The sequence below is a fragment of the Eptatretus burgeri genome, chromosome 13, assembly GCF_056783735.1.
Source record: "Eptatretus burgeri isolate ZD-2024b chromosome 13, Ebu_testis_v1, whole genome shotgun sequence".
Taxonomy (NCBI): domain Eukaryota; kingdom Metazoa; phylum Chordata; class Myxini; order Myxiniformes; family Myxinidae; genus Eptatretus; species Eptatretus burgeri.
This window is the reverse complement of record NC_140973.1, coordinates 41,323,538-41,337,975: the sequence shown is the minus strand read 5'-3', so window position 1 is coordinate 41,337,975 and position 14,438 is coordinate 41,323,538. Positions and strand designations below refer to the sequence as shown.

General features: G+C 49.6%; 1 protein-coding gene across 2 annotated transcripts in view; it reads left to right on the top strand.

Annotated features, from left to right (window-relative positions):
• BRCA1 (BRCA1 DNA repair associated) overlaps positions 1-14,438 on the top strand; it is an 81,045-nt gene that overhangs the window by 30,638 nt on the left and 35,969 nt on the right. For both annotated transcript variants that reach the window (XM_085852161.1, XM_085852160.1), the window contains exons 7-8: positions 191-287; positions 1,598-1,658. In XM_085852161.1, coding sequence (XP_085708287.1) covers positions 191-287; positions 1,598-1,658 — 158 coding nt within the window. The remainder of the gene's footprint in view (positions 1-190; positions 288-1,597; positions 1,659-14,438) is intronic.

Here is a 14,438-nt window from a genome sequence, read left to right as displayed (position 1 = left end):
TGGAAGAGAAGTCATGCTTTTCACTCTGAAAATGTTTGACAAGGGGAACACTTTTTGATCTCCCTCACCCCCACTACCAACTACCCCTTCAAGTTACATTTGTTTTTTAAGGGCATTTATTATTATTTACTGCGTGAAATGTCTGCTTTCTTCTCCCCAACCTGGCCATCCAACATCTTGGGCGTTTCAGAGCACGAGTTCCAGCTCTCCATGCAGTGGAGTCAGAATTGCAGCCCATCAGAAAAAGCGGATTCGTAGGAATGTGCCTGTGATGGTTTACTTCAACGGTACATATTATTCTTTCGGCTTTCATCTTCATCTTCTGTTACTCCTTAATCTCTTTGCCCTTCCTCTTTTCATCTCTTCTCCCTTTCTTGTTGTACTCACCACACCTCAACATTTAAAGTGGGTGAATAATTGCACCTGATTTTCTCATTCCTGTTTTGTTCTGAACAAAACAATGGGATTTCTGTAAAAGTGGAAATTTTTGCGCCGAGCGACGTTAAAATGTGTTGACGTGTTTTTGATTTCACGGGTTTTTGACGTGTTTTTGATTTCAGAGATGGGGCCAAAAACGATATATAGCACGATATCTCAAAATGTTGTGGGTGGATTATGCCAAAACAAGGTGGATGGATTGGGTTAGGTTACAGAATAAGCCGATTACATTTTGGTTCAGCACTGGGTGCAGATCTGACCTATCAGTGGAATACAAAACGTAAACTATTCAGTCTGGCAGAGGTATGCGCTCTCCTGAGTGCTGTTCCAGTTATAAATCATGGTTTACGAACCCAGTGTAAATCGTACGGAACCAATGTAGCTACCACTGTACAGAACAAATGAAATACAGATAAAAAAATACAGAAAAGAACAAATACAGAACTGTACAGAACAGATTGCAAAATACAATGGAAACGGACAGTCGAGCACATCAAATCCATCGTTGATTGAATGCAGGGATTAGTAAATTAATGGTCTCCTGGAGCATTGGATATTTTTATTTATTCCAATCTCTGGCATTGGCTTGGCTGTCTCCACAAGCTTGTACGGGACTTTCGCCCGTCCCAGCTTTCAATATTTCCTTGTTAACTGCATGAAGAGACTGTGCATCAAACCCTGAGCTTTAACCAAGCTTATTGGTTTCAGGCAACATTTAATTTGTTTGCTTTTGAAATCTGCTTCAAACAACGAAGCATATTTTATATTGAATTGTAGATGTTGAAGTACAGTACTGTAGTTGCAAACCACGTAGACCTCCGCTACACATGCTGGCCAAGTGCATTGCTTGATACTCACTATGGTACGACTTGGCAACTGTCGGTGAACGGCCCGATGAGCCTATTCTCTGTGCGATCTGAAACTGTAATATATCTTAAAAATATAAAAAAAGAATGCAAATGTATTCATGCGTTGTTAAATACACGCTTTATTTTTGCACGGAAATTTTCACTTTTACGGTATTCACGTTGACGTTTAGTACAATCATCTGCTTTGTTTCGATTTGTCCAAACTGTGGAATTATTTTCTTGTTTGCATTAATTGCTACTCTCTTTGTTGAGCCAACATCCTTGTCGTGTTCTCCTTGTCATTCTCCCAGCATCTGATTCATCCACTGAAATGACAGAGCAGAACTACCAGCTGAGCAATGTCAGCACAAGGTTTGTTAAATCTAAGAAATGGAACAAGTGTGCCAGCGGCCTCAAGATATCAGTTTATTATTTTATTATTTTTATAGTTCTTCTTTATTAGACATGTGACATCACAGAAATGATGCTTGCACTATGTTCCAAAAACCATGTTCGTCAATCCATCATAGTGGCCTGTCATTCCAGTCATTTCTGTTTGTTTCATGTCTGAAGAACACTACTTTACAATCTGATAGAATTATGAGACTGCTGTCTTAAATCATTTTTTTTTCAACCCACTTGAAATAAAGTTCAATGTGTTTTCGTGTATGTATATGTATATATATATATATATATATATATATATATATATATATATATATATATATATATATATATATATATATATATTGTTGCGAATTCGCGCCCGCCGGCGTGCGATCGGCCGCTCGACTCTAATGGCGGCCGCCTCGCCCACTGGAATGGACAATCCTGTCGTGACCCTCTCGGAACAACGCCGGGAGCAAGTCACGGGTGGGGGTTTCACCCCACGACAACCGTGCCAATTGCCCACCCGCGCAGGATAGGGTTGCTCGCCAAATTCGATCTACCTAAGTACCTGCGCGGATGGTCGACCGGGCGATCGTACCTCGCCGCAGGCCGACTCCGGACACGAACCACCTAAGCGGTCCGTTCCGTGCTATCGGGATAACCGAGCGGTGTTATCGTCGGCCTCAACGGTTCCGATTAATTATCGGGCGTATTAAGCCCACTACGAACCCTTTACGTGAAGCAGGATGGAGAGTCAATAAAGAAAAGACGAAGCGAATCGGGAAAACAGTTCACACAATGCACATTTATTACGCGACACACGGAAAGCACACATATACAGCCAAACAGTCAGAATGCACCTATATCAAGAAAACAAAAGAAACAACGACGCAGAGTTACAACCGAATATGCGTACACACGGCAACACTTACACAGTTCTACTTTACAAGACACGGCGCCACAAGATCCATACAAAAACCCCGAAAAGAAATGGTGACTTCCCTTTGGGCCGGCGAGTCCCTCTCCTACGTCCATCGACGTGGTCGCGCCTGGCCGCGACTCCGTGCCCTGGCGTGGTAGGCGAGTCCTCTCCGGCATGACTCGCACCGGCACGTGTTGGCCGCTCGACGCCACGGACTGAGTTTCCGGCGCTATCCCAGCGCGGATAGAAAGGGGGGGGGGAAACGTTGTTGCTCGAGGTCGCGGTGTGGGGAATGGAAGACGCTCCGTCCCACCAGCGGGGTCTCGGGACCGCCCCACAAAAGACCAGGCCAGCGGCCACCACGAAGAGAAGAGGACGAGCGAGCCGGAAGACAGGAAGAGGACCAAGAGAGCCAGAGCACCAACCAAAAGCGCTCCGCCCGTGTCCGACATTAATAGCCCGGGGCTCCACACTTCACTCCGCCCCCGTGTTCGGCCCCGCCTCCCTTCGAGCTTCTTGGAGAAGCTTCTCGAAGGGGGCGTGCCCTCACGCTTTCCCTCCACCCCGCTCCGTCCGGGGGCCGAGGGAGTCAGTTTTTTGGCTTGGAGCCAGAGCATTATTCCCCCAAAAAGAGGCCCCCACCTTTTCTCATCTTTGACCTGCATCGCTCTTCCGCCACTTCAAAGCGCGGGGAAGTCAGACGGGAAAAATCCACGCGCCATCGTTGTGCCTTCTTCTTTCCCTCCTTGCGTTCTCGACGGTTTCCAACGCGGAAACCGTCGTAGTGTGGAAATTGGAGGATGGCGTTCGTCAGCAAGAGTAGTGGCGAAGATGGTGGTGGTTGTTGTGAGGGTGGCGGTTGAAACGTGGTTGGTTCAAAATAAAGATAGAACAGAAAAACGCCTAACTCAAAGCGTCGCAGCCCAAATGAATCACATAAATTCCCTCTAAACAACGGGTTTGGGGCTAACTACACATGTACTTAGAGTTATCTCACCTACGGGACCTGAATGGTGGTTTGCGAATTTCCACAGCCGTAACACTACCCCCTCCCCTTTTTCAGACTCATCCCGAGTCGTCAAATTCTCGTGTGCCATCATGTGTAGTTCTCCCCTAGTACGTTTTACCTTCGGATCCCTGAGTGCGACATTCATGGTATTCGTGTCCCCAAAATAAATAACCTGAGGGCTGAGTAACTAACTAAACAAACCCACTCACACGGACGACTTAAATATAATTGGCGGCGCTAGACAAACATGCCGGGGGCGCACTCATATTTACAGTACATCTTAACTTACAAAACTTACACTAAACCATGGCCCAGGATCAATGAACTCTGCAAAGAGAAAGCAGTTAGCAGGGAGCCAGGCTGCTCGCATGCAGTCTCTGGCTCATGAACCAATGCAGGGGACAGGGAACGTGGCCGGCTGCTCACACGCAGTCCTAGGCCTCCCCCTTTTAAAATGAACCCAGTGAACCACAATGGTGCATGGGCTGCACAAACGCAGTCTCCTGGTGCGGCTGCCTGCAAGGCAGTCCCTGCAGAACACTGAACGGGCACTGACGCAAGCAACAAAACGGTGCACGGGCTGCTCAATGCAGTCCCGTCGTGCAGATGAATGGATGGATGGATGAACGCAAACAACCAATGGTGCACGGGCTGCTGGTGCAGGCCCGTGTTGTAGCTGCCAGCAGGGCAGTTCTTGCAGCTTGCAAACTGTTGCTTTCCGATGATCCCGGCGCGCATGGAAATGAACAGGGGGTGGCAAATCAAAACAGGACGGGGTAAAATGGACGAGGGCAGTAGGCATGGCATGGCATGGCAAAGGCAGGCAGGCAAGGCATGGCATGACAAGGCTGCTGTTGCGAACAGCCGGCAGATGATCTGGCCGGCACAGGCCTTGAAGCAAAGACAGCCGGCAGTGGAGCTGACCGGCACAGGCCTTGAAGTAACACAGCCGTCGGACGATCCGACCGGCACAGGCCTTGCAGCAAAAAGCCAGCCGACGAAGTGGGCCGGCACAGGCCTTGCAGTAAAACAGCCAGCCGATGAAGTTGGCCAGCCTTTGCCTTTCAGTGGAGGGAGTGTGGTGGTGCTGGCCACTCAGAAGGCGGGCTCGGACCTACCTACCTGTCTCCCTCCCAACCTATCGCCTTTGCCTGTCACTGTCTATACACACTCCCTTAATTTGTAAAAACCCAATTTAGCCCCAACTTATTATTATTATTATTTTTTTTATTTTCATCCCTTCCCCCCTATAAATCGTCCCCTAACCCCCTTTACTGTCCTTGTTCGGCTAACCTATCCTGTCCTAGCCTACTCCCAACCCCTACGTTTCCTTCCCGGAGGGGAACAACGGAGAGTTAGAGTCCTGTGTCGAGGCCCAACGAAGCCTCAGGATGGCCTCCCCAGACTTCAGCGATTTAACCCAAAGTGGGTTCAGCAGCCCACAACAAGAGCGAAGGGATGGATGGTGCGGAGGGGTACACTTCCTAATCTACCCTATCCATTATCTCTTAAACTACCCCAGGGCTTTCAACAAGTGCATCGCGCTTAAACTATTGGTTCTAACAACCCAGATTCCCATCGCCTGTGTTTGCTGTCCTTACAATTTCGGGCCTCGCCCCCCAATTTTCTTCCCGTGCCCTCACACGGTCTCGTGGCTGGGACGCGTGGCTCCCCTTGGCAGGCACGACCCTCTGCCGATTCTCCAGCTATGGCACCCCCGGGCACTACACTGCCTCCGAGCCTACCAGCTCCCTAAACACCGGGGGACTGCCCCCCATGGCAACTCCCCTGAAACGCTCACGTGGCAGGCTGGCTTCCCGAGCCCCTTTCCGAGGGTCACCCATGCACACAACACTGCCCACGCGGCTAACGGCGCCCCAGGCCCCCGCACCATGCGGGCGCACCCGTGCCCACTACGCTATCCTGGCCCCCTATGGGCCCTTGGCCTACCACTGCCGACTAGCCTGGTGCCCGGGGTACCCACTCAGCGATACTCACCTTTCGCAGCCACGCTCCCAGCCCGTCAACAGGGCTCCTGCACCCCTCCAAATGGGTATCGAGCCTACGTTCCCACCAACAGCAAAACGACCTCCATTTTGTCAATTTAACTAACTCACTCTACACTGACCCCGGGGTCCCTTGGACGGGAGTCACTCCTCCCCCCAATCACTCATCGCACCATGCATTCCACATTCGCTCCATACACACAGACCCGCTGGCCTCACTCCCTCACCAAGCACATTTTCCATTCCATACTTCTCAACTCGCACATCGCTAAACTCTGCCATCCTTCTGCTTACTACATCCCCTAACTAACTCATGCTCCCACGTCGTCCCTTAAACTACAGCACATTCCATTTCACACTACAAAGCTAAGCTACGTCCCCTCTACACATCCAAAGTCTGTCACTGTTCTCAAAATGTCATTTCCCATTTTCCTTCCTAAATCTCACTACAATCCCTCTACCTAATCCATTCCATGGGCCCCATGAGGACTTACCCCTGCCCCATGAGACTGGTCTAGCGAAGCTAACCCTTCCCCCTAACTAGTGTCATCCTGTGCCCTGGCAAGGGGGTCTTCCACCCCTTGCCCAGGAATCCTGTTCACCCGAAAGCGAGGCTTGCTGTTTTTATTTTTATTTTTAAATATTACGCAGCACCAGCGCGGCAACTCGCAACCTGCGCACCAGCGTGGCAATTCATAGCCGCGCAACTTTGGCGTGACGTCATGGCAGCTGTTCGCGTCCCTCGTCCCTCTTGGACGGTACCATCCGGCAGGGATTCACCCTCCTGCCGGATTCCAACTCCACGCGCAGCCATGACGTCACCCGGCGCATAAAAAAAACACAAGCCTCACGTCTCGAGGGGTTCCCCACGCGAACACATGTGCTCTGCCCGTTGGAGCTTAACACACATGCCCGCGTGGAGAACCCGTCCAGTCCAAATCCGTTTACCTGCCTAAACTTTGTCTGTCCGCGGGATCTGCAACATCCACCGCTGGCTTTTCCGGACCGGGCTTCACTCCCGCAAGCGAGCACGTGGCGGCCTCGTGCGTTGTACAGCACGGACCGCGCACTCGCTGCTGGGTGAACCCGGCACGGTCCCCATTGAAACTACGGCCGCTACCCGGCCTTTGTCTCTCAATTGTCGTTGTCGTCGCCATTCAAACCAGGCACACCTGCGTGTTATGACGCTCATGCACCATTCCATTACATTCACACCGGGAGACGCGGCTGCATGCTCCCACATGCCCACCGTCATCTCCCTCACACACAGCGACCTTACACACGCTGTCTCCCTCACACTCGGCCGTTCACTCACTCGTGCCATTTCCCTTGCACACTCCATACCACTCACACACGCGGGGGCACTCACCCGTGGTGCCTCATCCACACATGGCGTGCTGGGAAGCACGCACTCCGGCACTTTCGCCACCACACCACACACACGTGGGCTCACTCACACCTTGCACCACACACACAGGGACAACCACACTGGGGATTTGTGCCACCCCAAGGGTTTCCGGGGCCTCTATACCCCCGAAGCTCTCCGTGCACCTGTCCACAGCACCCGTCCCCTCAACTCCACGAAGCACGACCGAACCCACCTGGTCGTGATTCGCTTCAAGGGAGCATAGCGGCTCCCTCCGTTCCTGGAGGAGGCTATCCAACTGCTCGCACCGGGTCCCTACACATTCTGCGAGCTCACCCCCATTATCCTCCACTACCTCCGTGTGTGTGTGTGTGTGCGTCTTTACCCCCGTTCAATTCACCCTCTATCTCCCGTGTCTCTGTTATTTCTGTCTCTTCGTGTCTATTAGTCTCTGCTTCTTTCTGGCGTCTTTCGCTTATCTTTACATAGGTCAACCTTGCTTTCTCCTTAAGTCGCTCCCGTCCTTCCCTCTGTTTCACTCCTTGCTCTTTCACGATGTCCACGTACCTCATCCTTGCTTTCCGTCTTAATTGTTCTTTTCTCTCCCTCCCAATTCCTTTCACCTCGTGTCTTATCTCCCTCGTGCACGTCTCCGTCACCCCATTTAGTTTTTCCCTCTCGGTCACCGTCACTGTTGCTTTCTCTGTCACTACCCTCGCCCAACACGTCTCCCGAATTAGTTTGTCCTTACCCGCCTCCACTGCGGGCCTGGCAGCAGTTGCACTCCCCCTCAGCTCGTTCGCTCCCACACGTGGCGTCGCCATTTTGAGCTCCACTGTTATTGCCTTCATGCCCGCCTGCAGGCTTCGGCCTATTTGCTGCATCTCACCCCGCATTTTTTCCATTTCTTCTTTCATTCCGTTTTTCACCTGTTGTAAATTCGCATTCATTTGATTATTCATCCTGCACACATTTGTTTTTATTTCATTTGTGCTTGTATCCATCTGTTTGTTCACTCCATCTATTTTGAGTGCGTTTCCATCCATCTTGGCATTCATTGCCTGCATTTTTGCGTTCATTCCCGCCAGCATGGCGCATAGCAGGGCCATGTCGGGCACACTCGGCTGAGCCGATTTGGCCAGGATCGGGGGGTTTTGGCGGAGGGGGGGAGGGAAGGTGTCATACACCGCGGCCTCTGCCGCTGTCGCGCCCATTTCGGGTTCTGGGTTCGGTTGGGGAGTTCTTGTTCCTGCACAACCAACATTTCCTGCTCGGGGTCTCCATCCTGGGCCATGGAGTCTAACAATTCCACATCCATTTCTACTACCCCCGGCTCCCGCTCGCCTTGAGACGCCATCTTGTTTCTCGTAAGGGGTTAATTTAAATCGCTCGTAATTTGGAGGGAATCAGGGGTAGCTCCTCTCACCCCTGGACCAATTCCCCGTGAATTTAGCTTGGAGGCGGGAGGGATTCGAATCCCACTCCCGGACACCAGTGCTGCGAATTCACACCCGCCGGCGTGCAGTCGGCCGCTCGACTCGAATGGCGGCCGCCTCGCCCACCGGAACGGACAATTCTGTCGTGACCCTCTCGGAACAACGCCGGGAGCTAGTCACGAGTGGGGGTTTAACCCAACCACGACCGTGCCAATTGCCCACCCGCGCAGGATAGGGTTGCTCGCTAAATTCGATCTACCTAAGTACCTGCGCGGATGGTCGACCGGGCGATCGTACCTCGCCGCAGGCCGACTCCGGACACGAACCGCCGAAGCGGTCCGTTCCGTGCTATCGGGATAACCGAGCGGTGTTATCGTCAGCCTCGACGATTCCGATTAATTATCGGGCGTATTAAGCCCACTACGAACCCTTTACGTGAAGCAGGATGGAGAGTCAATAAAGAAAAGACGAAGCGAATCGGGAAAACAGTTCACACAATGCACATTTATTACGCGACACACGGAAAGCACACGTATACAGCCAAACAATCAGAATGCACCTATATCAAGAAAACAAAAGAAACAACGACGCAGAGTTACGACCGAATACGCGTACACGCGGCAACACTTACACAGTTCTACTTTACAAGACATGGCGCCACAAGATCCATACAAAAACCCCGAAAAGAAATGGTGACTTCCCTCTGGGCCGTCGAGTCCCTCTCCTACGTCCGTCGACGTGGTCGTGCCTGGCCGCGACTCCGTGCCCTGGCGTGGTAGGCGAGTCCTCTCCGGCATGCCTCGCACCGGCACGTGTTGGCCGCTCGACGCCACGGACGGAGTTTCCGGCGCTATCCCAGCGCGGGTAGAAAGGGGGGGGGGAAACGTTGTTGCTCGAGGTCGCGGTGTGGGGAATGGAAAACGCTCCGTCCCGCAGCGGGGTCTCGGGACCGCCCCACAAAAGACCAGGCCAGCGGCTACCACGAAGAGAAGAGGACGAGCGAGCCGGAAGACAGGAAGAGGACCAAGAGAGCCAGAACACCAACCAAAAGTGCTCCGCCCGTGTCTGACTTTAATAGCCTGGGGCTCCGCCCTTCACTCCGCTCCCGTGTTCGGCCCCGCCTCCCTTCGAGCTTCTTGGAGAAGCTTCTCGAAGGGGGCGTGCCCTCACGCTTTCCCTCCACCCCGCTCCGTCCGGGGGCCAAGGGAGTCAGTTTTTTGGCTTGGAGCCAGAGCATTATTCCCCCAAAAAGAGGCCCCCACCTTTTCTCACCTTTGACCTGCATCGCTCTTCCGCCACTCCAAAGCGCGGGGAAGTCAGACGGGAAAAATCCACGCGCCATCGTTGTGCCTTCTTCTTTCCCTCCTTGCGTTCTCGACGGTTTCCAACGCGGAAACCGTCGTAGTGTGAAAATTGGAGGATGGCGTTCGTCAGCAAGGGTAGTGGCGAAGATGGTGGTGGTTGTTGTGAGGATGGCGGTTGAGACGTGGTTGGTTCAAAATAAAGATAGAACAGAAAAACGCCAAACTCAAAGCGTCGCAGCCTGAATGAATCACATAAATTCTCTCTAAACAACGGGGTTGGGGCTAACTACACATGTACTTAGAGTTATCTCACCTACGGGACCTGAATGGTGGTTTGCGAATTTCCACAGCCGTAACAATATATATATATATATATATATATATTTGAATTGTATTTTTTTGGCATTATAGAACATTTCTATAGGGAACTTCTGGAAATGAATCTTGGAAACCCGATGGTAGGAGAGGAAGTAGAGAGTTGTTGGAACTCTAAAAGATGGGCTGCTGTGTGCTCCTGAAAAGATAGGTGGCTGGTCGAAGGGCCCAGCTACACATGAGGCTACATGGTGGTGGAATAATGAGGTGGATATGGTGATTCAAGAAAAACGAAAATTGTTTTGGATTTTGAAAAAGGGAGGGGATAAGGAGGAATACCTAGTTGCTAAATGTAGGGTAAGAAGGGAAGTTTTCACCGCTAAAAAAATTGTGCAGGATTCACTTTCAGATGTGATAAATAATGCAGGTAAGTGGATTGGGGATATTTCAGGTCGTAAATCAAATTATCAGTTACAATAAGGATCTCATCGGAGAACAATGTGTGAAGGGTGATATGGGAAATGTACTGGTTGACCATGGGGAGATTAGAAATGCTTGGAGGAGTAACTCTGAGCATCTGCTAAATGAGGAGTTCCCTTGGAATAGGAATATTCTGGAGGGAGTGGAGTCGGTGCAGTGCCCACCACCTGAGGTATCATTAAAAAGGTATGTTGCCATGTGTTGGTCCCTTTATCTTCTGGAGAGCCTTTATACATAATCACAGGATGCAACCATGACTGAACAAGTGCTTTAAATGCGGTCAGTGACCTCAGAAAACAAATTTATTGAGATACACATTTCGGTTATTGTGGTGTCCAGAACAGCTTGCATGAAATCGTGTTGTAAGATCATCTGTGCAACCTTAATTTTCAATGTGCACTGAACATAGTCTATAAGCTTAAAGTACAGTGAGGTCAGTTACCTCAGACACATGTCTAGTACATGTAATACACACACATTATCCATATAGATGCATAAATATAAAGGTGTCTGATTGCATCTAACATTCTCCTGAACATGCACATAATGCAGTGCACTTGAGTGCAGCCTTGGTGCACTTGCAGCGGCCGGTACATCCCTTCTCGCAGCCGCAGTGGATCAGTTCGTGGCAAGATTTTGATGCCTCTGGCAGTGTCGTCCAAAGAGGCTGCCACCCAGAGGCCTCCTTTGTCCAGCCCCAGTCAGATGGGATTGGTAACTCTGGATTCAGGACCAGAGTTTGGTTCCAGCAGTTGCCCTGGAGAGATGCACGCTTGATGTGCTGCTGGAGTGCTGCCTGCATTGGGGGAATGTTTTCTAGAGCCCTAGACTTGTGTGCGAAGAGCTGTTTCCTAGCATCGTTCACTTCCATGGTGTCACTGGTGCGATCATACATCAGCACAACGAAGCGCTCCAGCAGTGACATTGATTCCTCACTGACATCACTTGGTATGCGTAAGAGTTCTTCAAAGGCATCAGTCACCTGTGGGAACACTTTCCAAATCTCCCAGGCAGTCTTCTTCCCTCTGCCAGCGAAAGAAGACACAGTGTTGCACCCTGTGAGGGCATGGAAGATGGGGAGAGTAGCACATTGTCTTGGGTTCATGGTGGCAACCAGTTGGTGAACAGCTATGTACCGGAAGCTAGATCCAGTACCAAGAGCTATCCACAGCTCGTCAGGATTGATGTTGTTGAATGAAGCCACAGCCAGTACTGTGGTGTATGGGCATAGAGTGCTGAGGGGCGTGACGTACTTATGATGATAGTCACGTGGGTAGCGGGTTCATATATCCTTATGCGCCCGCTGGAGGCTCGGAGTAGTGTACATCCGGGCACGCAATAAACAGAGTTACGACTACGCTCACACTCTCTCAGTGTTCACTGCACTCTCCGTGTCGCAACCTGTGAGGGCATGGAAGATGGGGAGAGTAGCACATTGTCTTGGGTTCATGGTGGCAACCAGTTGGTGAACAGCTATGTACCGGAAGCTGGATCCAGTACCAAGAGCTATCCACAGCTCGTCAGGATTGATGTTGTTGAATGAAGCCACAGCTAGTACCACAACATCAGTATCCACAGTGCGTATGGCCACCTTCCTGATCCCCTTCTGCACAGCATCTGCCACATGTAGAAGCAGGCAAGTGTCCGCCTCCTCGTGTGAGCATGGGGCGAGGCTGGTCAAGTCGGACTCGGCAGGAGAGCACAGGACCTCAGTTCTACATGTTGCATACATTTCCTTGCCATCTGCTATTGGAAGACGAATGGCCTCTCGTGACAGGAAACCAAAGAGCTCAGTTTTGTTTTGATCCACATGAAGGAAGTCCTTCCAGTTCTTAGGCATGACGGTAGAGGGAGCCACTCTCTTCCTGACGCCCTTGCCCCTCTTCTGTCTGGTCGTGCCTTTCAGGCTGTCAGGTAGATATACATCCCAGTTGAGGTCGAGTTTGTTGACCTTTTCGAGTTGAGTGGAGATGTAAGGTGCAAAGACTGTGTTCACATACTCTTCAAAGGTCTTTGCCATCACAGGATTGAGCATTTGAACAATAGCTGCTCCGTCAAGGATTGTGGCATCAACCCCAGGTGCGCTTGTGGTTTTGGGTTGGTCTGATTTCAGGCAGTGTCGTAGATCTGCTTTGACTCCAAGGTGCAGTTTTCCTCCTGTTGATAATGCTGGTGGTGCTGCCTGGTTCTTGTGGCAGAAGAACTGGTCCAGATCCCCATCACGTGATTGGCAGGCAATATACAGCCTCGAGAAGAGACTACAGTCACTCTTCACTGCGGCGAGTTGGATCTGCTGCTTTGACTGCGTCTTGGTCTGTGGCCGACTGAAGAGTGGCAACTTGTTCTTGGGCAGTGTTTCTGTAACTGGCTTCGTGCATAGTTCCAGTCTTTCTTCAACAAACTTTGTGTACTGCTCCTCACCAAGGGACTCAATCTTCCTCACAGTTTCTGCCACTGGGGTGTCCATGATGTCTCTCATGTCAAGGACCAGTAGGTCAAAGCTCGACATCTGTAAATAACTACCAACACTGTGTGGAATATGTAGACACTTCTATTGGAACACAAATGCATGGTTTGTACATCATAAACATGTTTACCATTAACGAATGAAGCCAAACATCGATATTTTGATATTTTCGGTCATTGAGCTCTCACTGTCCTCAGAGGTCAAAGCGAGACATCTGTAAATAATTACCAATGCTGTGTGGAATATGTAGACACTTTTATTGGAACACAAATGCATGGTTTGTACATCATAAACATGTTTACCATTAACCAATGACGCCAAACATCAATATTTTGATACTTTGAGGTCATTGACCTCTCACGGTCCTCAGAGGTCAAATCTGCCTTCCCTCCTGATCTGAAAATGAAGCTAATGGCATGTACTAACACTGGTAGAAATTTAATGCTTTAGTCATAATTTGCACAATTCTTATGATATGAGAGATTATCAGCTGTACAAGATCGAGGCAATTACAGGAAAAATATCTGGGAAAGAATAAACAACTGTACTTTACATTTGTAGATTTGGAGAAGGGGTTTGATCGGGTGCCTCAGGAAGTGGTGCAATGGTCCATGAGAAAGTTACGTGCAGAGGATTGGTTAGTTCGGGTAGTCATGACAATGTATGATGGCCAATAAACCTCTGTGAGGGCAGAGTGAGGATTTTGAAGTGAAAGTGGATGTTCATCAGGATCAGTCTTGAGTATAATCCTGTTCATCATGGTTCTTGAGACTATATCACAGGAATGTAGAGGAGGCTCACCTTTGGAACTCCTGTATGCTGATGACCTAGTGCTGATAGCCAACAGTGTGGAAGAGGTAATGGGTAAATATACAGTTTGGAAGTCAGAGGACTGAAAGTGAATACAGTGAAAACTAGAGGGGGAGCACTAGGGAGAGTGCAAAACCTCTGCCACCAATACTGCTGGGTCACTCAAGTGAACCTTATATCTTATTCATTAAATATGTCAACAGTGCTGAGAGTTATAGTTCTTTTCTCCATTTTTTTTTGGGGGGGGGGGGGTTGGAAATCACTTAAAACATGTAAAAATGCCAAAAAAAAAAAATCGAAATTTTGTTGAAAAAAAAGTTGCAAAATTTTTTTTTTCTCTAACAATTTTTTTTTTGGGGGGGGTTGGAAATCACTTAAAACATGTAGAAATGCAAAAAATTTTTTTTTCTTTTTTGGGGGGGGGGTAACAATTTCTTTTGGGAGGGTTGGAAATCACTTAAAACGTGTAAAAATGCAAAAAAAAAAAAATTCTCAAAACTTTTTTTAGAGGGGGTTGGAAATCAAAATATGTAGAAATGCAAAAAAAATTTTTTTTTCTCTAACAATTTTCTTTGGGGGGTAAGAATTTTTTTGGGGGGGTTGGAAATCATTCAAAACATGTAGAAATGAAAAAAAATTTCTCTTTT